This window comes from Penicillium samsonianum (genome assembly GCF_028829775.1).
Source record: "Penicillium samsonianum strain IBT 33392 chromosome Unknown utg000003l_segment0_segment0, whole genome shotgun sequence".
In the NCBI taxonomy this organism is placed as follows: Eukaryota; Fungi; Ascomycota; class Eurotiomycetes; order Eurotiales; family Aspergillaceae; genus Penicillium; species Penicillium samsonianum.
The window spans coordinates 5,611,651-5,635,709 of NW_026643261.1; the positions used below are offsets into that span (position 1 = coordinate 5,611,651).

The following is a 24,059-nucleotide window of genomic DNA, read 5'->3' on the forward strand; positions in this document are numbered from 1 at the left end:
TATTCTATATCCAAAATTTCACCTGCCAGTACTCGGCCTCAACCTCAAGAACAAGTCTGGGGGCGTATACTTCCCGTCGACACTTCCATTTCCAGATTCAGTTCGATCAGGCGTTAAACATAGATTACCGTGAACTGCACCGGCGGGCTGTTCCCTTAATGCCTCCATGGCTTTCGAGTGCGTGCGCCACTCAGACAAAACAACATCGATTTCAGTCTTGGAGTCACCGGCAATAGCGTCCATCTTGATGTCATTTCTGTCGTAGCCAAAGGGATCTTCCAACTGGGAGCCTATTCCCTCAATACCATAGAGTGTGAAGATAACAAGGCTGACAATGGGGATGGCCCACCATCCCATCTCATCGACCATAGCAAACGGTAAAACACATCCAAAGAGGGCGAGGACTTGCTTTTGGTGAATCCTGGTTCAAAGTCAGTGATTGAAATATACAAGTTTAACTCAAGACGCATTATAGCCATGAATCTTACAAGTGAGCCACTGGGATCGGAGTCAACTTGATCGTTTCCATCCTCCCATATGCATCAGTCAAGGTATTCAACTGAGCCTGCATCTGACTAGCACCAGGTGCGGGATACCACCCACGCTCTTCGCCACGCTTGATAAACCCATCAATGAAGAAAGTCAGCTGGAAAGGGAGACCTAATCCCTCATCTTCATGACCCTCAAGGCCCGCGGGTAGCAGGTTGGCATATTCGGGGTTATAAAGGGTGGATGGATGTATGTTCAGATCCTCCTCAACGGAGTTACCAAAGACCCAAGCAGCGCCCCATTCAGCGCGTAAATGATTTTTCACGGCATACGGGATAGCCATGAGAATGCGGATAGTACGCTCGATATCCTCGCGCTCTGCGGCAGTGGGTGGTCCCCTCTTTGAACTGTAGCTATTTGTTGCGATCGTGCGGACGAGGTTGCGCACGCAGGTGTTGAGCGTGTTCATTCCGTTGCGCCCGTCCCAGAATCGATTGTAAGATGTTTGGTTGCGGAAAACAAGCATTAGACCTACGACAATAGATAAAGATGGGATCTAGTTTTTGGTATGTTTAGTTGCTATCTCGTCTGGTTGGTTGGGGAGAACATACGATGGTGCTAGGTAGACCGACAGTTTCGAATACGAATGTATCCAAGTAAACGATCAAGGCTGTGAATACAGCGTGCAGAGAGACCGGGACTAATATGGCACCATGGATTGCACCTTTGATAAAACGAAAAACAAGTGGCCATCTGCTCAATGTTAGCACATGCGGATGATTGGCAGATACCGATTATTTGGCTCACCTTCTTGGCTTTGCCCGTGATGACAGCCGATGGGGATGAGTACCACGCCGTTGGTGATGACCTTGTATTGTAGTGCTTTGGCGACTCAAGGTCGGAGTCGGTGGCTCGCTGAAATTTAACCTCATCTTGTTTAGATCTGAACCGATGCAGACCGATTTGTGAGGCTGACCCCTGTCTGTGAATCCCGGGGGACTGTCGTATTCGGCTCTTGCTATCCAACCAAGCCCTGAAATCCGGGGGAGATTGAAATCGGGTCCAGGATGGCCGTCAACATTCCAAGGTTGAAAGTGGCTCCACCGTCTCTTTGGTTCCGGACCCACTTGGCATTTCTAGCGCCATCAGCCACGTGACTCTATATACATCAGTTCGCTATATTTGTCGCAACAAATTGAATGATAGAAGATGTGCTGTAGTGGGAATATTATGTCGATTCCTTTGGTATGAGTGGTCTAATCTGTCTCGTACAATGTATAACACAATCCACATTTGAGCCAATGAAAGTGCGGCTGGATGAGGGGCAAATCTGACGTGTAGACTTCCACCTGGTATATAAACCCTGGAACTGTTCGAGTTCCGACTGACAACCTTTTTAAACCAAACGTCCAGTCGATATCGAAATGCAAGAAATCCTAGTAATCACTTGCCCAGGCGGCAGACAAAGCTCTCATCTCATCCCTCTCTTAGACAACAAATCCAGATTCAAACTCCGTCTAGCAGCCCACACCTCCGAATCCGCCTCTCATCTCCAAACCACCTACCCAGAAGCCGAAGTACAAATATGCGACATATCCTCCCTCGCCGAATGCCGCAAGCTTCTCAGCAACGCAGCATCAGTCTACCACGTGGGGCCCTCACTCCACTCCCGCGAAATGGAAATCGGGATCAACATGATCGACGCAGCCGTTGCCGAGAGCCAAAAGCCAGATACCAATTTCAAGCACTTCGTTTACTCCAGTGTTCTCGGCACCCAGCATCGTAACCTCATGCAGCACGATCACAAGAGCCGCGTCGAAGAAAGGCTGCTACTAAGTCCTCTGAACTTCACAATTCTCCAACCAACCAATTTCATGGATGTGTACCCGGCCGCTGAACTTGCTAAAATGGAGAGTCCGTCTATTGATTATATCTGGAACATCTATAATCCACATGTTGCCAATAGTTTGGTTGCGCTAAAAGATCTGGCTGAAGCCGGAGCCCGGGTTTTGGACGAGCGGGAAGCACACTATTTCGCTCAGTATCCGCTGTGCTCGACGTTCCCGGTGTCTGATGCGGACTTTGTTAAGGTTATTGGAAAGCATATTGGTAAGGAGATAGTTGTTTCAGCTCCCACTTTTGAAGAGGGTGTTAGCAAGGTTCTCAAGATTTTGTATGCCGGGGAGAGCGGCGTGTATAGTGGGGATCATGTGGATTCAGATTTGAAATGGCCGGCCTCACATGGGGATTTGCGTCCCGATATTACAAGGGATGAGGCTGAGAGGCTAGTTTTATTCTATAATCGGCGTGGATTGAAAGGGAATCCGAGTGTGTTGAGGTGGTTGATTGGGAGGGAGCCTACGACTGTTGATGAGTGGGTGAAGCTCCAATTGAGAGGCTAGTCTTCCTACAAGTTATGATAGCTGCAAGGTAAAGAAAGTATGGGTAAATGCTTTACTGGAATCATATATCGTGAACTTCCTGTTGGTCTCAATAACGAAACAAGTACTCGGAACTTCCCTTTTTAGTCGATATGCCGATGAAAGTTTGATTTTTTCCGAGTTGCGAAGATTGTCATGACCTGGAGAAGAAACAAAATTCACACTGTTGTGACATCCACTTATTTTATACTCCAGCCACAGCCAATAGGGCCTCTAATGGGGGCCATCAAGAGAAAAAGAGGGGTAAGGACAGACTGCAATGAGCATTTCACAACTTGATTACTGCAAATCGCCATGGTCTCCTTACTACTTGATCTACCAGCCGAGATTCGCCTGATAATATACACACATTCACTAAAACCAAATGAATATGTGAAGAGCTATCGAAAGCTGAGAGACCAAGAGTCATCAGCCGGCGGTGGTCCTCTTTGCGCCATTCCTCGACTTTATGTGAAGCGATATACACCATCTATTCTTCTCCTCAACAAGAAGATTACTATAGAGGCTCTTCACTATCTATATCGAATACCGCTCAACCTCTACGGCACTCCCAGCACATATTTCGTCATGCGTCAGATGGATATTACCGAATTCATCAGCGAGCATTATCTGCAGAGAATCCATCATGGTGTGTTGCGATTAGATAATGCCAACAAGCATTTTGTCCTTTCGCTCTTAGACATATGGGGTGCCGACAACCGGCTAGAACGACTCGATGTGTATCGTCCCAAGGCTCAGGTTGACAGTCAACACTGGAAAGTTGTAGAAAGCAGAGTGAGTTTTATCTCGCTCAGAAATATAGGATATTTTCTGATGATCTTGCTAGCTCTGGACCTTTTCGAGTATGGTTCCGGTTGTGTTTCATGAGGTCGATGTTAAGGCAGACGCCTCCAGGGATATCTAGGCATGTAGGCAGGCAGGGAAAAGATTGGGGTAGGGGTACGAGGAGACGAGTCAAGCCGAACGTGCTATTACCTAGTTATAATTATAGAAAAATTCAGAAGGCTAACGAAAGAATGTTCCTGGTTCATCAGATGTGCCGAGATTCAAAACAACAGTCCAGATCTCGAATGGGTATAAGTGGATTTTGGTGCAGGGGATATAGAACGCTGGGCCGCCATGACGAATCAAATTAGATGGAAGAGGTAAGCGCTATTGAACAATGCAAACGGTGTATATGGAGTGTGCACCCGAAGAAGCCAACGCAGACATGATTGCTTGCAAAGGTGATACCGTAGAATGCTCAGATGATAACCCCCTACAGAAAGGGTAGATGCCAAAAAGAAGGATAATTATGTATTAAAATGCTCAAAGCCCCTCGCATCCCAGAATCAATTTGATCTGAAGCGACGGCATTATGGCATTCCTGCTCGGCCATCAAAGGCCAAAGGGCCCGAGTCATTTCTTGGAGTCAACGGGTTGTCGTCAGATGTTGGCGTTTCGGATCGTAGTTGTGATTGGCGACCAGATGGCACACTGAGTGGCTGCGTCGATTGCCACCCGGGGATGTTGATAGTGGCGCTGCGGGCGAGGTCATCGTTGCTTGAGTTAGGTGCTGGCGAGGCTGAGCTTCGAGTGTCATCCGTTTGCTGGTCATCTTGTAGATGCAGGTTCTCAACATCGTTGGCCAAGTTTTCCTCTTCGGCAAGATCTCCGAGCTGATCGGGTGGTCCTTCCATGTTGTTTGTTTCGACGACTGAGGGTGCCTCCGTTTCGAGCTGCTCAGCAGAGTCATTGGATGGCCCATCTTCTGCCGTTTCCTTCTCTCGTTTTTCCTCCGCGTCGTTCGAGTCATCGACCTCGGCGCTGAGATCGGTGAATGCACGGCAGTTGGGGCATTGGAACATTGGGTAATCGGGAGAGTGGAGCAGACGACTGATACATTTGTAATGCCAGACGTGCGCGCAGGCTGCCATGAACAAACACTGATAGGGCCGCTTCAATATAGTCAGTAGATGCAGGATTGGGAGGGAGAAAGAAGAAACCAACCAAGACAGAGCCAAGGCAAATCGAGCATTCACGACAACCCGAATAATCAGCCGTCTCACCCTTGCCCAAGTTTTTGATAAGGCTTTCTGTGTTTTTGCTGAAATATTTGTTAGCATCACATGACACTCCAGACAATAGGTAAGATCCCACTTGAACTCGTTAGGCTGCTGCTGCCACGATCGATTGCATTCAATCCGAATCCGAACGCATCGGAAGATCATTTCTTCTCCCCCTCGGAAGTCGATACCCAACTGCACGATATCGCCGTCTTTGATGGAGTACAGACGGGACACCATATTCGGCTGACTCAAGCGCATGTGGTTCAAAAATGTACCCGAAGAGCTGCCAACATCCTTAATGTGCCACTGTCCATTCACGTACAAGAACTCGCAGTGTTTCCGGCTAACGACCTTCGACTTGAACCCTACGGGGGCATCCGAGGGTTCGGTCGGGTTGGGGAGGGGTACACCATCACGCTCCGAGTATCGACCGACGCGAATAACACAGCTCTCTGATGGCAGGGTTCGGGCGACTGGGACGAAAGGTAACGAGGGCCTCGAACTCTGGAGGGAGTCTTGGTAGGGAAAGAACCGAATGGTCGCCTTGGTCTCTGATTTTGAGGGGGTCACCTGCCCATCTGCAGGGGCGCTGGTGGGCTCGATCGCATTACTTTGAGTGGCAGCCGGTTCAGGGGATGGGGTGGACTCCTGAGAGTTGTTTGTAGCACGCTCTAACGTGCGAGGTGGCGGACGAAGGACGGCCGAAACGCTCCTCAGGCGCGCCATAGAATTGGGTGCTTGGGTAAGGTCGTTGGAAGGTGTAGAAGCTGCGGACTCGGTGGATGATACCTGGCTATTGAGTTCGGTACCAAAACCGTAACTCGGGGCGGGCGCAGAGGTGTAACGAGAGAGGGATGGATGGTCACTTTCAGGGCATGGGGAAGCTGTGGGGTTCGATGTCGGAGAGATGGAGTCCGAATTCAACCAAGGAACTCGACTACTCAAACTGTGTCTATACGAGCGCTGCGCACTGGGCAAGGACAGATTCTGAGTGTAGGTTCGTAAACTGAAGCGGCGCAGGCGACTGGGGCGAGGGCTGTCAGGTAGGGAGGTGGAGGCGGTGACTGAGGTAGACATGGATTCGATTTGGCGACCATGAAAGAATTTAACAGGCAATCAAATAGTGCCCAGAGATTCAAGAGGGCACGTCACAGGTGGGATCTGCAACTGGGCTGATGCTATTCAATGGGGGGGTTTACCAAGGCATCATATGATTAGGGTAGAGAGATGATCTTAGAAAGGAAATTTAAGAAAGTGAGATGAACAAAGGAGTGAAAGAAGAGCAAAATTGGAAGAGAGATAAAAGGAGAGCTGGGGAAGTTTAGCCCTTTTTGATTTGTATATACCCGTGGACTCTCTCTCTCTTTCTTCCAGGGTTTCATTTCTGGGTATTTGCCCATTTGCCATCGGTTATTAATGCCCTGACAGTCAGCATTTCTTGGCGATGCTATTTCCCCGCATACTTTTATTAGTTAGTAGACTATGTTGTAGGAAGCATATAACTATATCTTCGAAGTAGCGTAGAATACTAAAGTACATATATCTATTTAAAGCACAAATATATAGAGAGCAGCACAATAGATAATGTATGAATATGGCAAATCTGAAGTATTCCCAAGTATATTGGACTGACTCTATATGCATCCTGTATGTAGACTGACAGCCTTGGCTTGAGGCACATTTTAGCGTCCTTACTTCATGTACAACATAAGGAACCAGCATATATAGTTGGTCCATGCTTTCACATAATATGCCATATGTACTCCGTACTCCATATATACTCCATATTTGTTCGATCGATATTGAAACATAGAAAAAAAAGTTGCCTAGAAAGACATATTTCTGTCAACAAGTTAACTAAAAAGAAACTACATGCTTGGAAGATATCCCCAATCTATTCCGTAGTATTCCATGTGATACACCTTAGTGTAAATGTCGATCTCTAAAAAATCTACACTAACATGACCCTATCCATATGTGACTCTATCTGGTGATCATCTGCGTCACTTGCAAAATCACAAGAGCAAAGGTAATGCCTTCATTGGTGTATAGTGTTGCACGGACCCTCGGGGGAGGCTGGAAAGTGCACATTAGACGGCCCGAGTAGGCAAAAGGCGTTGAACCCGATTTGAGAATTGTGATATTGTGATATAAGAAGTATTTTAACCTCTATAGAGTAGAATCTGTATATAGATATATATGTTGTACAACGTACTATTGTTAAATAATGTACTTTGTAGATGATACAGTTGATTCCCTTTTCCGGATTGGTCAGCCCTGGAGCTTCCCCCGGAGCCGATGATGTATGCCCAGGTGCGTTGAAGCTGCTTGTTAAAATCGAGATGGAAATAATTATTAGAACCCTTTGGAGATAATAAATATGATCTAAAAAGAAAGAAGAATTAGATTGAAATAGTCAATTCGATCACAGATATATACCCAGGTACATAGAAAGCCATTTAATCTCAAGTTTCTGCCTGAGGAGACTAGTTCGATCTCTCTCTTTCCCCCCTCCCTTAATGAAACGCTTGGAACTTCCTTCCTTCAAGCATCAGGAGGCTTCCCTCCAAAAGTGACTTTTTTTTTTTATCACGCGGCTTTTTGTGTTTCCCTCCAAAGCTTCGGGTTTATTCGACTTCCCTTAATCTCACCTTTCCCGACCGCTCGTCTTTCGCATCTATCTCCGACCTCACCAGACCGCGCCCGATGCGGGCTTGTTAGCCAGCATGAGTGGAATTGCGACTGCCTGTCTGTCTTGCTTTTCAGCAGTGGACCGATGGTGTCATATTACAGCATGTCTCGGTCCCATCGGAGCTCGTTCTCGAGACGGTATCTACGAAACCACCCTGGCCGATAATGAGCGAGAAGCGGTATCAGATCTTCTGGGCTACTTGGAGAACGTACGTGCTAGACAATTCATCATTCTAAATCGCGACCTTTCCCTTCACTGAATCAGAATCTGGGACTTGATTCGCCTGGGTACCACCCATACCCCGAGCATACCGCTAACTTTCAACAATGTACAGCGCGCGGAGACCGACTTCTTCCACGGCGAGCCACTACGAGCTTTGAGTACCCTGGTTTACTCTGAAAATGTCGACCTGCAAAGAAGCGCTAGCTTGACTTTTGCTGAGATCACAGAGCGAGGTGCGTATCGCCGCCTGGATGGCAATGATGCAATAGCTGACCTGACCTTTCGTCTTATCTGCAGATGTGCGCGAGGTCGATCGTGATACCCTCGAACCTATCCTCTTCCTACTTCAAAGCTCAGATATCGAAGTTCAACGGGCTGCTAGTGCAGCGCTGGGCAATCTCGCCGTAAATGGTTGGTCCCCATCCCCGTCACCCATCTCCTCTCCCGCTTCCCACACGGTCGCTAACTCGGTGCAGCTGAGAACAAGGTCTTGATCGTCACCCTCGGGGGGCTGTCTCCCCTGATCCGCCAGATGATGTCCCCCAATGTTGAGGTACAGTGCAATGCGGTCGGATGTATAACCAATCTTGCGACGCATGAGGAGAACAAGGCCAAGATTGCTCGCTCTGGCGCTCTAGGTCCTCTCATCCGCCTGGCCAAGTCGAAGGATATGCGTGTTCAGCGAAATGCGACAGGCGCATTGCTCAATATGACCCATTCGGGTAAGCGATTTCAATTGATTCGTCTGGAAAAGGGCCGTTTCTCTAACATGAAGACCAGATGACAACCGACAGCAACTTGTCAATGCCGGCGCCATTCCCGTGCTCGTGCATCTCCTCTCATCGCCCGACGTCGACGTGCAGTACTACTGCACAACGGCTCTTAGCAATATCGCCGTTGACTCGACCAATCGCAAGCGACTCGCCCAAACCGAGTCGCGCCTCGTGCAATCATTGGTTCATCTTATGGATTCATCCACCCCGAAAGTCCAATGCCAAGCGGCGCTCGCCCTACGCAACCTCGCCTCTGATGAGAAATACCAGCTTGAAATTGTTCGGGCCAAGGGCCTTTCTCCACTGCTACGACTTCTACAATCCTCCTACCTTCCTCTCATATTATCCGCCGTCGCTTGTATTCGCAACATCTCTATTCATCCTCTTAACGAATCCCCTATCATCGAAGCGGGCTTCTTGAAGCCGTTGGTGGATCTCCTAGGCTCGACTGACAATGAAGAGATACAATGTCACGCTATATCCACGCTTCGTAACCTTGCTGCTAGCTCCGATCGCAACAAAGAACTTGTTTTGCAGGCCGGAGCAGTACAGAAGTGCAAGGACTTGGTCCTCCGTGTTCCTCTTACAGTCCAATCTGAGATGACTGCTGCAATCGCTGTGCTGGCACTCAGCGAAGAGCTGAAGCCGCACCTTCTCAGCCTAGGAGTCTTTGATGTCTTGATTCCTCTGACAAACTCCGAAAGCATTGAGGTGCAAGGCAACAGCGCGGCTGCTTTGGGCAATTTGTCCTCCAAAGGTATTCTACTTTCCCTTTAGCGCTCCTTGTATTTCTGTGTCCTGTCATCATCTGCTAACACAAATGTAGTTGGCGATTACTCGATGTTCGTTCGCGACTGGGCAGACGCCAATGGTGGCATCCATGGCTACCTTCATCGCTTCCTTGCCAGCGGAGATCCCACATTCCAGCACATTGCCATCTGGACCCTCCTCCAACTGCTTGAGTCCGAAGACAAGAAGCTCATTGGATATATTTCACGATCCGAAGACATCGTGCACTTGGTCAAGATTATCTCCGACAAGAATATCGAGTCGGACGAAGAAGATGTGGATGACGGTGAGGGTGAAGTCATTACGCTCGCCCGTCGCTGCCTTGAGCTGGTTGGAGCTGGTCCTAAGCAGACCCTGGTGGAAGCTTGAACCCTCTGTTTCATCTGATTATCCCCCCACTGTTTTTTTTTTCGGTCCTTTCTGTGTCATGTCAGCCTTTCTGTGTGACTCTGTTTCTTTCCCCGCCAAGGGGTATTTATTGTATGGACATTAAATCCACTTATTCACTTTTGTCAGCGGGCATTTGGAGTGATATGGACTTTTCTTTTTTATCTCTTCTTTCGTTGTTACATGCCCATGGTATTTCTGGGCCGGTGCCGCTGTCTCTGTTGTTTCGACGCATACACTGTTTATTCATGCTAGATATGGGCTCTATAATTAATTGCCTGCAGACAGATGGACGCTTATATTGACGAATTGTAATTGAATTATGTAGTTCGAAGTATTTGAAGTCGTACATTCCTAGTTGAGTACCAAGTACCTAGTGTGGATACAAGCTGTGTTCGGAATAACTTAAACCCGGGCCGTATTATAGCTCCCTAAAAAAAAGGTCCAGAAAACTCGCTGCCTTTGCAAACTCCAGAACTTTTTCCACCTCAAAATTGGCCCAACTCCAATTTTGCAACATGGCTTCTCTACCACCTATCGCTATTCCCGGGCAACGCCTCGGCCCTTTATCCACATATTCTGCAGGCCCCGGCACACACGTTCAGCAATCCTTCATCTACGCCTCCATCGCTGGACCCGTGGTTGCAGACCCTGTACAGCCGAAGTCACAAACAAGACCAACCCTCAGAGTTTCACGAGTGATATCTTCCAAAGACCAAGCAGGCTCAAACCCAGCTGTTCCCGCCGCATCGTCAACGATGCCGAAGCCCCGCTACAACACCCTCCCCGCCGTGGACTCCATCGTTCTCGCGCGAGTGACCCGCGTGCAGAAGCGACAAGCCACAGTCTCCATCCTCGTCGTACTAGACGAATCAGAAACGCAATCCCAAGTCCAACCACGAACAGCCTCAGACAATGACAATGTCGCCTCCATCCTCACATCTGCCGCCAACCCAGAGAACCACAGCAGCACCGATGAACTGCGCTTCCAAGCACTTATCCGCAAGGAAGATGTACGGGCTGTTGAGAAGGACCGTGTCGTTATGGATGAGATGTTCCGTGTCGGCGATATCGTTCGCGGCTCTGTTATCTCGCTTGGCGATCAGAGCTTTTACTACATCACTACCGCCCGCAATGATCTCGGTGTTGTCATGGCTCGCAGTGACGCTGGCAACATGATGTTCCCTGTTAGCTGGAAGGAAATGAGAGATCCTGTCACTGGAACTAGTGAGCAGAGGAAGGTCGCCAGGCCGTTCTGAGAACATACAATTTCTCGAAATCGGTCCACCTCGCGCGGCCAATGGCTTCGCCCCCTTTACCTCTACTGTTAACTAGCCACATAGTGGTTCAACCAACAACAACCAAGCAGACTCTGCCCCCGTCCACCCATATGTCCGCGGCAGGTCTAGCTCATCCCCTGAGAGCATGGTCTTTCTACCTCCGGGATCCATGGGTGTCAACAAAACTACACTCCCCAACCCTCACTGCGAGGAATACCTTCCAAGCCCCCATACTTGTTCCACGCTCTCAAGCAGCAGCATGCCGCCTGAGAATGACGACTTCCATGCTTCATGAAGCTGGAAAACGCCTACCGTTTGACTCGATACAGTTACACCAATGTGTACTCACGGCCATGTGTATTATTGACATTGATAACGATTTCAGAATAAAGATACCCAGCGGAGACATGATTGAAAAATCCATGTCATTTCCGCCCTTCCTTTTCCTTCCATCCTCGACTGCAGTCTGCCATCCTGTGGTCGCTTCTCTCCTCGCCTGTCTTTACAAGTAGAGAGGCGTCAACGCCGCTACTCGTAGACCCTACCGGGTAACCCTCCTTAGTATACACGGTCGAGACCTATGCCATGTCGGACTGTGTTTGTCAAGTGAGGGAGATTGAAGTTTTTCTTTGAAGAACACGCGGAGGACTCTCATCTTCTGCGAACCTCCTATTATTCGTCTGCCGTGTCCAAGTCTGCTCAGTGCGACTCGACAGAGGGTTTTGGAGTGACATCCCCAACCAATCCATATATCATATCTAAATTTATCCTACAAAAAAAGCCCAAATAAAATGCAAATAAATCTCCCATTTTGGACTCTACCAGAGTAAATCGTACACCGACCTTACTTCTTCAAAGTCTTCTGCTTCTCCGCATCAATCAACTTGCGTCCTTGAACAACCAAACCCTTGCGACTGCGCACAGCATCCATGTACCGCTTAGCAACATTCTGCTTATCCGCAAGCTCACCCAGGTCCTCAAGTTCTTCCTCGGTAGCAGGCACCCAGAACGGATCCTCGTCGAGAGCCTCGAAGCCCGCGAAGATCAGTTGCGGTTGCGCGACGCCGGACGTCCGCTTGCGGATCTCCTCGGCGAACCCGAACGACTCGGCTACGGGGAGGAGGGCGATAATCGTGAAGAATGGAGTGCCTTCTTTCATTATTTCGGAGAGAATGCGGCCCCGGCGGCGGGTGATTACTGCGTAGACGCGGCCTAGGACTTCGGCTTTTGAGGTGAAGATTGCGTGTTAGTTGTGGGTTTGCTTTTTGCGTTTGGTGCATGTGATGGCGTGAAGGAATATTGGGTAATAAATAGGAATGGAGAGTAATGAAATACTTACTGGTTGCTTGGATCTCGCAACTGTACATCGCGAGCATGATGCGAGGACTCCAGTCCAGGAAACCGGCCGAGATACCTTCACGGACCAGTCTGATTGACTCGCCTGTCAACCGGCCCATGTCAAGCTCGTCGCCTGCGCTAGACTGTACAGATAGGTCTTCCAAGAACACGGCTACGCCTTGCATAGGCTCCTGGCACAAGGGGCCCTGGCCCGTTGCGAGCTGGAAGGCATACGCGATTTTGTCGTTGAAGTCACGCACGAGTAGTGCTTGGTGGTTATCACCGTCGATTTGTTGCTTCGTGTCATCGACCAAGCTAGAAACGAGTTGTTAGATCTGAATGATAGGCACAGTGTTTTTGACTGCTATACTCACAATTTCTCGCATGTGTTGACTGCAGTTGCATCAACCAGAATGTTGGGTCCGACTCTCCGGGGCCCGAAAGCAGTGATTCGGTTGACGACGTTCTTCCATAGCTCCTTGTCTTCCTTGACCTCGTCGTTGAACAACTTATCCAGTCCTTCGCGGAATTCCTGCTTGGAGAGAATGTGGCCTTCAGGCGCCTCGCCAGTACCATCAACGGCAGCTTCAGCTGCGTTCTCGGTCTCTGTCTTGCCTTCAGCCTCTGAGCGCTTCTCCAATTGAAGCTGCTTGATAGTTCCGACTTGTTTAGTGAGGAATTCCGTCACGGCCTCTGGCATCGGAACCACGCGCAGACGAAGGGTCATTTGCTTGGAGGCGGAAACCGTCAAAACGGCTCCACGTCCAAGTTCGGGGTTCTTGGGTGCGGCCATCTCGGGGCCGTGAACGATGGTTTCACGGTAGGGGACGATAGCCTCGCCGGTCTGGATTTCGCAACGTGCGAAACGCTCCCGCAGATCCGTCACACAACGCTCCAAGTGCAGTTCACCTGCTGTGAGGATAACGTGTTCACCACTAGGGAGTACTTCGTACTGCGCACAAGGATCACTCTGTTCGAGCAAGCGCAAGCCAGTGACTAGTTTGCCGAGGTCTGCTGGGTTGACTGGTTCCAGTGCAACTCGGACGATGGGCGGCATGCTCAGCGAAACACCAGCCAAGTTGATACTTCCATCCAGTCGGCTGCAGAGGGTGCCTGTCTTCAAGACATGGCCTGCAAGACCTCCAATTCCGAAAACCACACCGGCTGGTACAGACTTGAGGGGCTCGAGAGCTCTGCCCATCATCAGGTACAGATCTGTAACTGTGACTTTCTTTGGCTCCGGGCTAGCGTGCGGGTTGGCTGGGGAGAACTTGGGTGGGAGGACATAGATCTCATCTCCAACCGAAAGGGTTCCGGAATAGAGTCGAGCGAAACCAATAAGATGATCAGGGTCGTCCTTCTCCACTGGCTCTTCTGGCTCCTCGGTCGTCTCGGTGATCAATGAGGTGGTTTCGAAAATCGATGTCATGCGGTCAAAGTCATCTGGCTGTCCATTACTGCGGTCTTCTGCCTGCATCTTTGCAATCTCCTCCCGCTTGCGGCGCGCAATTTGACGGGCCTCGTCCGCAGTCATGGCACCTTCGCTACGCCTCTTGTTAGACAGAAGCTCGCTCTCCGGGATGGCAACCATCTTGCTGACGTATGCCACGACGGGCTCTTCAGGTCCTGTCTTGAAATCCACCATGGCAGTCTTGATATCATCGGCAATGAAAGCAGCTCCAGGGGATGCTTTGATCATTTCTGGTAGTCGGGCAGCTTGCGCAGCGGGGGGACTGGGGAGATATTCAATGACGGAAACCAGTAGGGCAGTAGATAGTGGCAGCCATTGAGAGAACAGAGTATTCATAATGTTCCTAGGGTCGCGTCCGCGCAAGATATACACCGGGATGTTAATGTTGAGCGATTTGGTGATCTTCTCCAGCAACACTGGGTCACTAGTAAAGGTCAATATCAGCGTTGACACGATAGTTGGGTTCATTGTCAACTTACCCTTTGCCCTTGTCACCACCTGTGGTGGCTTGATAAGCTGCCCAAATGCTATCCAAGACCAATTGAACGAACATGGGCTTTAAAGCACGTCCCTTCAGATGTTTCACACCCAAGACGCGTTTAGTTTTAGGGTCTAGATAATAATCACCCCAAAGCACTTTCTCCAGAACTGTTCGTTTGATTCCAAGTTTCTTCTCGTAAATGGCGGCGAATTGTCGGATTGTGAAAGCCCAGCCATCGACGGCACTGCAGAAGATGACGTTATTCTTCTCAGGTGCAAAATAAAGATCCTCGTCGTCGCGCTCCTCAAATTCAGTTCCTTCAGCGATGCTTTGTGCAGATTCATCGTCTGCCGACGACTTTTTGTTGTCTTGGTCCCGAGCCGCTGCAGCGTTGACGCGGTCTTCCATACGCTCACGCCACTGCAAATCTTCTTCCATGCGTTCGCCCTGGTAGAAACTACCGATGACAGCATTGACCTGTTCCAACAGTCGACTAAGATGCGAGAAAGCCTCGGCGGGGCTCATCTTCAGCTCTGTTACCAAGCGGTCCATCTTGTTAATAACCAAGATTGGCTTCAACTGCTCAACCCAAGTCTGTCGCAAGACTGTCACTGTCTGACTACAGACACCTTCGACTGCGTCAACGAGCACAACTGCACCGTCGCAAAGACGAGATGCGGTTGACACCTCGCTGCTGAAATCGATATGACCAGGCGAATCGATTAGGTTGATCAGATATTCTTTTGGCACTGGCTCTGCTTCCGGGCTTGGACGGCGGAGCATCGAGAAGAACAGTGAGATAGCTGAGGACTCCATTGTAATACCTCGAAGCTGCTCATCCGGACGAGAGTCCAGGTAGCGAATCTTACCGGCCAGTTTGGGTGAAATGATGCCATTTGTGGCAATAAGACTATCCGTCAAAGATGTCTTGCCGTGATCCTAAAAGTGCAAAAGAAAAGACGATGAGCATTTTAAACTCATTTAGAACAAAATGAAGTGTGCATTTCTTTGACTTACAACGTGGGCCAAAATGCAGATCTGGTGGCTTGAGATTAGTATAAAGCCCGGACATCAGACATCAGAGTGGGATGGAGGGGCACACGCACATTTCTTATGTCCTCGGGCTTCCGCTGTAGGCGGACCAGCTGGTCGACATTAACAACAGGCATCTTGGCTGATACTGAGACCAAGAGCAGGTTTGTAAAAAGAATGAGAGGCGACTGGATCCCGAAGGAAAAAAAAGTTGCAAAAAAAGTTGCTGATAAAGATGCGCCCTTGGCCCAGACCTTCAACAGCACTTCAATTATTATTTCACTCGGATTCTTGAGCTGGGTGGATTTCTATCTTATAGACTGAATATTGACATTAGTACCTATATATTCTTCTATATGATGACATTGATCTTAACTGTCTCTAATCCTATGACGGTATACAATTCCCGTTGTGTAATTCCTGTGCTATTGACTCATTATGAGTCCTAAACGCTTTACACTGAGTCAAACATCCACGACCTGGAAACTGGTGCAAAGAAATGCTATACTTCTCAGAAGCCATGCTGGGCTCTCATTCCTCGTCAAAGGATAGCTTGATCTTCTTGGGCTTCTTGGATTTCTTCATAGTCGCCTTGGGCTGGACTTCTTCGGCTTCGGCCTTGTCCTCACCCACCACTCTGGCCTGTTTCCGTTTCCTCTGGCCTCCAACCTCAGTGAGATTGTTCTGTTTGCTGGTGGAAAGTTCTGTTTGGGATTTGTCTTGATCGCCAGTGGAGTTGTCCTTCGCTGAGTTGTCGGCCTCGCCCTCCGCTTTCGGGCTGTTTTCACCAACCAATTCCTTGTATTCCTCCTTGGAAATCACTTCGTTACTTTCTTCGTCGATGTAGGTAGGCTCGTCGTCGTCGTCGTCCTTATTGACCTTGAGTCTGGTGGGTCGTAAAGCAGGCCGCTCCAAGCGACCGTTGTTGTCTCCATACTGGCCCCGGAGTTTCTGTAGGAATGCAGGCTGCTTTGCATCTGTATAACAGATCAGAATGATATAGGACATGTTAGAAAGGTGTGAAGCAACGTACCATATTCAAACTTTGGGTTCTTAGGCATGGTGGAAATGCTGTATTCGCTTGCTAGTTTTCAAGTGACGCTTTGTACTTGTACTGCCCTTTGCGTATTTTGTAGATCATTGAGGAAAGTCCATTTTGTTCAATCAAAACAGAAAGACAGGTTACTCTATGTGTAAAAGCAAGAATTGGAGAATTGCGAAAGTCGATAGCTCCTGGGCCTACGGCAGAGTATTGCGACCGTCCATTTTCCTAAATCTAATTGGCTTACAAGCCTCACCGTCTCTCTCTCTCCGCCCTCTCCACCTTCATATATTACGGCGGAAAGCACTATATACTTTTCTGCCGGACAATCTTCGCCGGGCTTACGTCACTGCCGGTCGCAATATTCCGCCCTACTACACCGCCCCCAGCTTAAGGCGCTAAACCGCAATAGGGCACATCGAAAAGTCCAGGAGCCGCTCCGCGTCAAGTCCTCTCCATCAACCCTCATCAACCAATCTCAATTAACTATGCTTTGTGCTAGTGAGTGGCCACCATTGATTGCAATTTTTTGCTCTTCCTTGAAATGAGTTTCCTAACTAAACTTTTCTCGCAGTCTCCGGAGAAGCACCTCAAGTGCCTGTCGTCTCTACCAAGAGCGGTAAGTCGTCGAAATCAGCTTGCGCGCACGACATTAATCTCATAATGAAACAGGCGGTGTATTTGAAAAGCGCCTCATCGAGGCATACATTGCCGAGCATGGCAAAGATCCAGTGAACGGCGAGGAGCTTACCACCGACGATCTCATCGATCTCAAGTCGCAACGCGTTGTCCGACCCCGACCCCCTACCCTCACATCCATCCCTTCTCTTCTCAGCGTTTTCCAAGAAGAATGGGATGCTTTGGCTCTGGAAACCTTCACTTTGCAGCAGAATCTGGCACAGACAAGGCGCGAGCTAAGTTCGGCGCTCTATCAGCACGATGCCGCGGTGCGGGTGATCGCGCGCCTGACGAAGGAGAGGGATGAGGCCCGCGAAGCACTTTCGAACGTTTCCGTTGGTGCCACTCGCACTGGAGGCGAGGCTATGCAGGTGGACTCTACGGGGTTGCCCCAGGAAGTGTTGGAACGGATTGAGAACACACAGGCAGCGTACGTGGAATCGGTGCCTCTTTATTGCATTTTTGAATCGACGGCTAACAATTGGACAGGCTACAAAAGACCCGGCGTAAGCGCGCAGTCCCTGAGGGCTGGGCCTCAAGTGAGACTATTTCCACATTTAAACCAACTGAGGCCTCCGAAGCTCTCTACCCTGGTGGCCGCGCTTTGTCTATCAACTCGACTGGTGACCTGGCTCTTGTTGGCGGTGTTGACGGCGTGGTTGGTGTCTACTCGCTCTCCCAGAAGAGTGTCTTGCAGACCCTCAAGACAGATGGCCCAGTCACCGATGCGACATGGGCAGGAAACAAGGCCGTTGTTGGCTCCTCTACTGGCTCCGTCAAGGTCTTTGAGAATGGTGCTGAAGTTGCAAGCTTCGCCTCCCACGCTGGTGAGGTGACAGCCGTCACGGTTCACGCTACTGGTGATATTGTTGCTTCCGTTGGTGCCGATAAGAGTTATGTGCTTTATGATCTTGCCACAAACACTGTGGTTTCCCAGATTTTCTGCGATGCAGGTAAGAAGTCACCCCATGGAACACTTATAGACAAGCGCAATGCTAATCACTTTTATTCAGCTCTACTGTCTGTCAACTTCCACCCAGATGGTCACTTAATTGCGGCTGGTGGCGCGGACGGACAAGTCAAGATCTTCGATGTCAAGACTGGCGCCACTGCTGCGGACTATGCCATGTCTGGCCCAGTCAAATGCCTGTTCTTCTCTGAGAACGGTACTTACTTGGCTGCGGTGGCCGCGCAGTCCACCACTGTATCGATCTGGGATCTTCGCAGCTCGAAGGAAACCAAGGTACTGGACACCGGAAGCCAAATTGACTCGATCTTCTGGGATTACACTGGCCAATTCCTCTTGACTGGTGGGCCCGGCGGCGTAACTGTCCAGCAATACTCCAAGGCCTCCAAGGGATGGTCAGAGCCTCTGCGGAGTGCAGTCCCTGCTACCTCGGTTGCTTGGGGATCAGCTGCTCAGAGTATTGTGGCATTGAATGAGGCGGGTGTGGTCACAGTGCTGGCAGCACAGTCATGATCACCAGGAAAATACTGTAATATTAGAGCATTCATGGATGCTATCTTCTGAATTTTCAATGGTGTTTGTTTTTTTGAAACTGCAGCTCTTGATGCGATGATATTCACAGACAATCCTCTTAAGGTTCACAGGCAGCCTTATGTAGTAGTCATAAATGAAATACCTCATCGTGAATTCACATCTTTTATTTGCTCAAATCTTGCTGTAAAAATTGGTGGGAAATACTTATAATGGATAGCGACAAATCTCTACAGAAACGATTTAAATATCTGCTGCCAGAGCCACTTGGTCCTGTCAATTTTGGAATTTTTGAATGCGCTCAACGGCGGGCAGAGGCAAACCTTACTAATGAGCACACACCGCCCTATAACACTGGCAGAACTCGACCGCCTTTCGACTCGGCCTGGAAACAAAGATGGATTCCAATCTCGCCATTTCACCTCCCTGGTGGCCTTCAATTTCTCCTTTTTCTGAAAAATACTATTACTTGACTCCAGGCATAGGCCCTGAAATGAGTGAAAACTCTGGCGTCCAGTTTATGGGCGCCAGGACCAAGGTAAGCCTTCATCCGTCGTGAAACGGGCGGGGCACCTGATCAGATCACCAAGAACCCAGCTAACAATATTCCTATTTCTCTCAGCGAACACATCGTGAGATGGCCACAGAAAATGATGGAAGCGGCGATGCCGCTTGGGAGGAGCACTTTCATCCCCGTCGCTCCGACCACGCTCGATCTGAATCTACCCGCTTGCCACCCAGAAGACATCGAGATGGGTTGGACTACCGACGGCCGGTGATGCATTCACCGGGAGATAATGTCGTGATCGACTTGACAGAAGACCCAGACTCTCCTCCTCAACGAAGCATGAGATTTCGCGGTCGTCTAGATTCCCCACCTCCGATCCGGCCGTTACGATTTCCACTGGATTTGATGAACCACACGTCCACTCTGGCTGATAACCCTACTGTGATTGATCTGGAAGCGGAGACAACGGGAGATTCGGTAGATGTTTCGCCGAACAGTGGAGATGTTCAGATCGTTGGGTCTTCTTCCGTCAGGCCGAGGCCAATAGAACCCCGATACCTCGACAACAATGGTATTCCATTGCACTTTCGTCCTCTTATACAGTCAACGAGAGCATCAGAACATGGGCAATCGAGAAGAGTGGTGCCCGGAAGGTCCTATTTTCGGACCGAGGAGGACCTGCTTTCGTTCATGTCTGACACGCTTCAGTATGGAGTATCCGCCCTTGACTATAATCCGCCTAGTCAGCCGGCGCACCGGCCTCGTCGATCATCGTATAAAGCACTAAGCCCGGCACCGGAAGGATTCACTCGACTTTTGGCAGAAGATGACGTGCCTCTCTGCCCGAACTGCCATGACGAGTTGGGAACCGGAGAAGGGCTGAAACAACAGATACATATTGCAAAAGCATGTGGCCATGTGAGTATTGTCTATCTTGAGCTGATGAAGTCGTATACAAAAACTAACGGTTTTGTCAGGTCTATTGTGGCGAGTGCGCTGGGAATCGGTCCATCTCAAAGTCTAAAAAGGCATCTTCAAAGACAAAGCCGTTCTCAAAGTGCCAGGTTGCAGGTTGCAATAAACCTGTGAGCAGCCCGACAGCCATGTACAACCTTTATCTGTGATTTACCCTGGACGTTGATTTTGCGGGCACTCATTTGCATTCTGGTGTTATGGCCATCTTCTTTCCTCATTCTGTCGATACCCACGATGCATTGAACTGGCAGGCGTTTTTTTTTTTTCAAAATAATGATTTATATCCAATCAAGATTTACTCAGGGCTCTCTTGACTTATACATGGCGTTATACCTCGGGAGTTTCGTAGCTCATCAATCATCTTATGCAGAATATTATGAACTTCATTGTCCAATGGGTATCTACTATGTAGACACCTCTACAATGTTGTACGTAGCAGATTTTCTCTGCTAGGGCTTTCCTATTTCCTATTTCCTATTTTAGCTGCCGCCGCTTTTGTGAGGGCGCTGAGAGTCAAGTCCAGGCTCATTGTCATCACGTGATTAGTCCGTGACCTAAATCTTGTGATCACGTTCCTGGGCTAACCTCACTTAACCACTCCTAAAATAAGGTGGAGGTCAAAGCGATATCATTTGGTGATATGGAATGCCCGCAATACCTCTCCTCGAGCTTTACCACTAGCAGAGTAAACGACTACGTGAAAGCCGTATGAGAAGGGCGGCACTAGTTCCGTGTTAGAGAGTAAGCAATTTTCTATTAGAAAGGGAGTGTGGAAATCGTCCGCCCACCTATCAAGAAGTTAGTGATAAAATGATACCCTATGCCGAGAATATTGATGGCTAGTTGCATCAAGATATACTCGGATTCACCACCAATGTGCTGTACAACGGGTCACATTATTACAGTTTACCGTAGTCTAGCGCTCTCTTGCATCAGAATAGCCCAGAAGTTGCTTCATGTCCGTTCCAATGTCAACGCCTCTCGCAGAAGCTTTTCTGGGAGGACTGCTTCGGAGGAAGCCGCAAAGCATGGCCGCGTTGATAGGCTACGAGTGCAAGGAGGTTGGACTAAAGGTCATGGTAGATTGCAGTATATTCGAGCTCTCGGGCTGGCAGGTTAACATGGTTGCTGTTGCTAAATATTCAAGGTCGACTGTGGGGTTAACTGGTTTGGGCTCTGCGCCTTCAGAATATCAGCCAAGTCCATATTTCGGTACTGTGGCCCTCAATACCATGACCTAGGAAGTATACATATAAAGAACATTTTCCTGACTAGCATGGATGCACCGTATTGTATGAAGATACATGTACCATTAGGCCGGGCTCTTGGGGATATGTATGCAACTGGCCTCTCGTTTATCAAATGGAGTAACAACAGGCTTCACTCATGCAAAGACTACGTTTCAACACTCGAGTGTTCCATCGTAAATAAACTTCTGGAAAGCCCCGCTGTTTCCCTCTGAATAGCTTCGTAACGGCCCTGATACAGTCATGCCCTCACTGTTTGCGATAATTCCACCATATTCTCCGGGGGCTAACAACATGGGAATTTAGATAAGTGTAGGCACGTTCTGTGTCGATGGCTCTGTCTCAGAACGAAGACTCTGAAACCATGAATGGCGTAGCGCATCGGCGGCGCTGATTCGCAGCTCTGGTCGCAATTGCAACATGCGCTCTAGCAGATCGGCCCCGAGAGGATCCAGCCCGAAAATCAGCTGTTGCAGGTCTTGGGGCAGGTACACAGGGAAAATGGGCTTGAATTCTGGAAATTGACTGATGCCTGGCCAAGTATGTTCGGACGGGGTGCCCATCACTTGAAAGATCCTGAGCAGCTGATCGTCGTTGGCGGTGCCCGGAAACAAAGGCAGACCGGTGTACATCTCGGCGATGATGCAGCCCGCTGACCAGATATCGAGGCTGGTGTTGTAAGAGCAGCTCCCCAAGAGCACATCCGGAGGTCGGTACCAGAGGGTGACCACCTCATTCGAGAAAGTGTTGACGGGGATGCTAAAGGTGCGGGCGAGGCCGAAATCTGCCAACTTCAGACTTCCATCCCGGCCAATGAGCAGATTTTGAGGTTTAAGATCCCGGTGCAAGATGCTGTTCTCGTGACAGTAGGCTATGCCTCGCAGCATTTGGTATGCAAAGGACTTGATAGTGGGGAGATCAAGAGCGCCACCCCGGTCATCCATAAAGCGCTTTAGGTCCTTGTCCATGTACTCCGACACTATTACAAGCTTTTCGCCCGCATGCACCACATCGTACAGAGCCAGAATGTTGTCGTGATTGAGCTCCTTCATCAGGGAGATCTCACGGATTGCAGTGGACGGCGTCCCTTCCTCGGCGTCCAGGTGGATCTCTTTCAAGGCCACCAACTCATTAGTCTGGTTATTCCGACCTTTATAGACCTAATATTATCATGAACGGATGTTCCTGCAGAGAGACCGAAGCTTTTCCCGGTTATCAAGCTGATGGGGGATACCAACCGTTGCATAAGAGCCTTCACCCAGCTGGGGCCAAAGTTAGCGGGGTCAACTCTTCATGATCCATTCTTGAGGTATTCTCTCCAATCTCACGGCCACCATATAATGACATGAATTCACTCAGGGAAATCAAAGAAGGTACGAACCTTTTCCAGTTGCTGAAAGGAGTTTGGACTCTGTGACATGATGCCGGTCGTTTCTCTTTCCGGCAATGAGGGGAAGGGAGACTAGGTCGAGACAGGTCATAAAAGGCGAGACCGACATATGGGACGAAGAGTGATAATAAATCAGGGGTGTAGATGTCAAGGTCGATGACTTGGCGAAATCCCGCCCCCGCTCCTTCCCGCTAATCCGACAAGAGTAGTTGTACAGCAGAAAATTGGCTAACTAAACTGGAAGGAGTGGTATGTCAACGGATGCAGGGAGTTGAACCCACGCCAGCCGCTCCACGACCAGAATAGTTGTAGTTCCTTTGTCTACATGTATTCTGATAAGTACATCAAGCTCTTTGTAACTTACGGGCCTTACAAGAGAGGCAGTGAGAGTGCAAAAATGGTGGCATGTTATTTTCAAGGTTTCTTTATTTAATTATATAATTATGGTCTACACCCGATGAACATATGGTTGGTCCTTTTATTGGTCTTGGGGCTGAAAGGACTAGAACTTTTGGCATGTTTTGCAGGATGGACCATCTCGACGATGACTGTTGCTGAGTGAATCGGAAAAAAAGGGGGGGAATAGAAAGATAAAGAAAAGAAGAAGTATGATCCACTAAAGACTCAATCGCGACAACTCCAGGGCGATGGCAAGCCTGCATGGCTCTGTTTTTTCATCCTTGACGGTGCCTCACACGTGCTTAACGAGCCACAATGCTGCAGTAGCAATGGGCGACCTAGTGGGCAATGAAAGTGACAAGAATGCTAGCTCGCCATCCCGGCAGGCAAGACAGTCTCGGTGAATGGTCGACGTCCAGTGGAAATCTCGCTTCACATAAAGACACGTCTGTAGAGATTCCTCGAGCCACGTTGACTTAGACTGACGGTGCCGTTGAAGATATACTAGGTAGCTACATAGTATAGGGTCAAAATGAGCCCACAATACATAGTTCCGCGGGACGGCCCGGTGTGGAGCTTACTGTGGATCTGTATAAGACTGGGTACCTATGTACCGGATTTGTACAATTGGCCACAGGTCTGCGATTAATATTGATACTCGAAGACAATGCGACCAGGTCCTTGCTGAGAGTGGTTCTCATTTGAACTATGAACAAATAAATTTTACGTTATAAGTTGGAAATGCACGGAATTTTTTACTTCAATATCGGCATTGCCAGCCTTAAGCCATTGATCTGATTGGTAAATTCACAAAACCTGTACTAAGCACCTAAACACAAAGACATTCATTCCATCAATTGTAAAAGAGTGCGAGTAGCC

General features: G+C 49.1%; 11 protein-coding genes across 11 annotated transcripts; 6 read left to right on the forward strand and 5 right to left on the reverse strand.

Moving 5' to 3' along the window:
* Window positions 1-18: 18 nt before the first annotated feature.
* N7471_005760 (bestrophin family protein) lies at window positions 19-1,421 on the reverse strand (the record flags this gene model as incomplete). Its single annotated transcript, XM_057278479.1, has 4 exons — window positions 19-421; window positions 489-1,045; window positions 1,101-1,242; window positions 1,297-1,421. 4 exons carry the CDS (start codon window positions 1,419-1,421, stop codon window positions 19-21), a joined length of 1,227 nt encoding a protein of 408 aa, XP_057138089.1.
* A 492-nt stretch (window positions 1,422-1,913) lies between these two features.
* N7471_005761 (uncharacterized protein) lies at window positions 1,914-2,891 on the forward strand (the record flags this gene model as incomplete). The annotated part of the gene is made up of 1 exon (XM_057278480.1): window positions 1,914-2,891. The coding sequence occupies one exon, from the start codon at window positions 1,914-1,916 to the stop codon at window positions 2,889-2,891; it is 978 nt and encodes a 325-aa protein (XP_057138090.1).
* A 333-nt stretch (window positions 2,892-3,224) lies between these two features.
* Window positions 3,225-3,834, forward strand: N7471_005762 (uncharacterized protein; the record flags this gene model as incomplete). Its single annotated transcript, XM_057278481.1, has 2 exons — window positions 3,225-3,704; window positions 3,757-3,834. The coding sequence occupies 2 exons, from the start codon at window positions 3,225-3,227 to the stop codon at window positions 3,832-3,834; spliced, it is 558 nt and encodes a 185-aa protein (XP_057138091.1).
* A 451-nt stretch (window positions 3,835-4,285) lies between these two features.
* N7471_005763 (FHA domain protein) lies at window positions 4,286-6,055 on the reverse strand (the record flags this gene model as incomplete). Its single annotated transcript, XM_057278482.1, has 3 exons — window positions 4,286-4,867; window positions 4,920-5,016; window positions 5,070-6,055. 3 exons carry the CDS (start codon window positions 6,053-6,055, stop codon window positions 4,286-4,288), a joined length of 1,665 nt encoding a protein of 554 aa, XP_057138092.1.
* Window positions 6,056-7,704: 1,649 nt separating this feature from the next.
* vac8 (protein anchor VAC8) lies at window positions 7,705-9,823 on the forward strand (the record flags this gene model as incomplete). Its single annotated transcript, XM_057278483.1, has 6 exons — window positions 7,705-7,878; window positions 8,005-8,125; window positions 8,190-8,303; window positions 8,369-8,614; window positions 8,673-9,422; window positions 9,492-9,823. The coding sequence occupies 6 exons, from the start codon at window positions 7,705-7,707 to the stop codon at window positions 9,821-9,823; spliced, it is 1,737 nt and encodes a 578-aa protein (XP_057138093.1).
* A 536-nt stretch (window positions 9,824-10,359) lies between these two features.
* N7471_005765 (exosome non-catalytic core subunit CSL4) lies at window positions 10,360-11,100 on the forward strand (the record flags this gene model as incomplete). Its single annotated transcript, XM_057278484.1, has 1 exon — window positions 10,360-11,100. The coding sequence occupies one exon, from the start codon at window positions 10,360-10,362 to the stop codon at window positions 11,098-11,100; it is 741 nt and encodes a 246-aa protein (XP_057138094.1).
* An 865-nt stretch (window positions 11,101-11,965) lies between these two features.
* On the reverse strand, window positions 11,966-15,580 carry N7471_005766 (GTPase RIA1; the record flags this gene model as incomplete). Its single annotated transcript, XM_057278485.1, has 6 exons — window positions 11,966-12,345; window positions 12,461-12,774; window positions 12,834-14,354; window positions 14,410-15,350; window positions 15,429-15,449; window positions 15,518-15,580. The coding sequence occupies 6 exons, from the start codon at window positions 15,578-15,580 to the stop codon at window positions 11,966-11,968; spliced, it is 3,240 nt and encodes a 1,079-aa protein (XP_057138095.1).
* Window positions 15,581-15,974: 394 nt separating this feature from the next.
* On the reverse strand, window positions 15,975-16,680 carry N7471_005767 (DUF4604 domain-containing protein; the record flags this gene model as incomplete). Its single annotated transcript, XM_057278486.1, has 2 exons — window positions 16,477-16,680; window positions 15,975-16,420 (listed from the first exon to the last, which is right to left on the reverse strand). Exons 1-2 carry the CDS (start codon window positions 16,502-16,504, stop codon window positions 15,975-15,977), a joined length of 474 nt encoding a protein of 157 aa, XP_057138096.1. The 5' UTR covers window positions 16,505-16,680.
* Window positions 16,681-16,973: 293 nt separating this feature from the next.
* Window positions 16,974-18,643, forward strand: N7471_005768 (uncharacterized protein; the record flags this gene model as incomplete). The annotated part of the gene is made up of 5 exons (XM_057278487.1): window positions 16,974-16,986; window positions 17,060-17,104; window positions 17,158-17,593; window positions 17,653-18,116; window positions 18,177-18,643. The coding sequence occupies 5 exons, from the start codon at window positions 16,974-16,976 to the stop codon at window positions 18,641-18,643; spliced, it is 1,425 nt and encodes a 474-aa protein (XP_057138097.1).
* A 415-nt stretch (window positions 18,644-19,058) lies between these two features.
* N7471_005769 (putative RING finger domain protein) lies at window positions 19,059-20,394 on the forward strand (the record flags this gene model as incomplete). The annotated part of the gene is made up of 3 exons (XM_057278488.1): window positions 19,059-19,199; window positions 19,284-20,087; window positions 20,147-20,394. 3 exons carry the CDS (start codon window positions 19,059-19,061, stop codon window positions 20,291-20,293), a joined length of 1,092 nt encoding a protein of 363 aa, XP_057138098.1. The 3' UTR covers window positions 20,294-20,394.
* Window positions 20,395-21,693: 1,299 nt separating this feature from the next.
* Window positions 21,694-22,811, reverse strand: N7471_005770 (uncharacterized protein; the record flags this gene model as incomplete). The annotated part of the gene is made up of 3 exons (XM_057278489.1): window positions 21,694-22,551; window positions 22,630-22,653; window positions 22,773-22,811. The coding sequence occupies 3 exons, from the start codon at window positions 22,809-22,811 to the stop codon at window positions 21,694-21,696; spliced, it is 921 nt and encodes a 306-aa protein (XP_057138099.1).
* Between the last annotated feature and the right edge of the window lie 1,248 nt (window positions 22,812-24,059).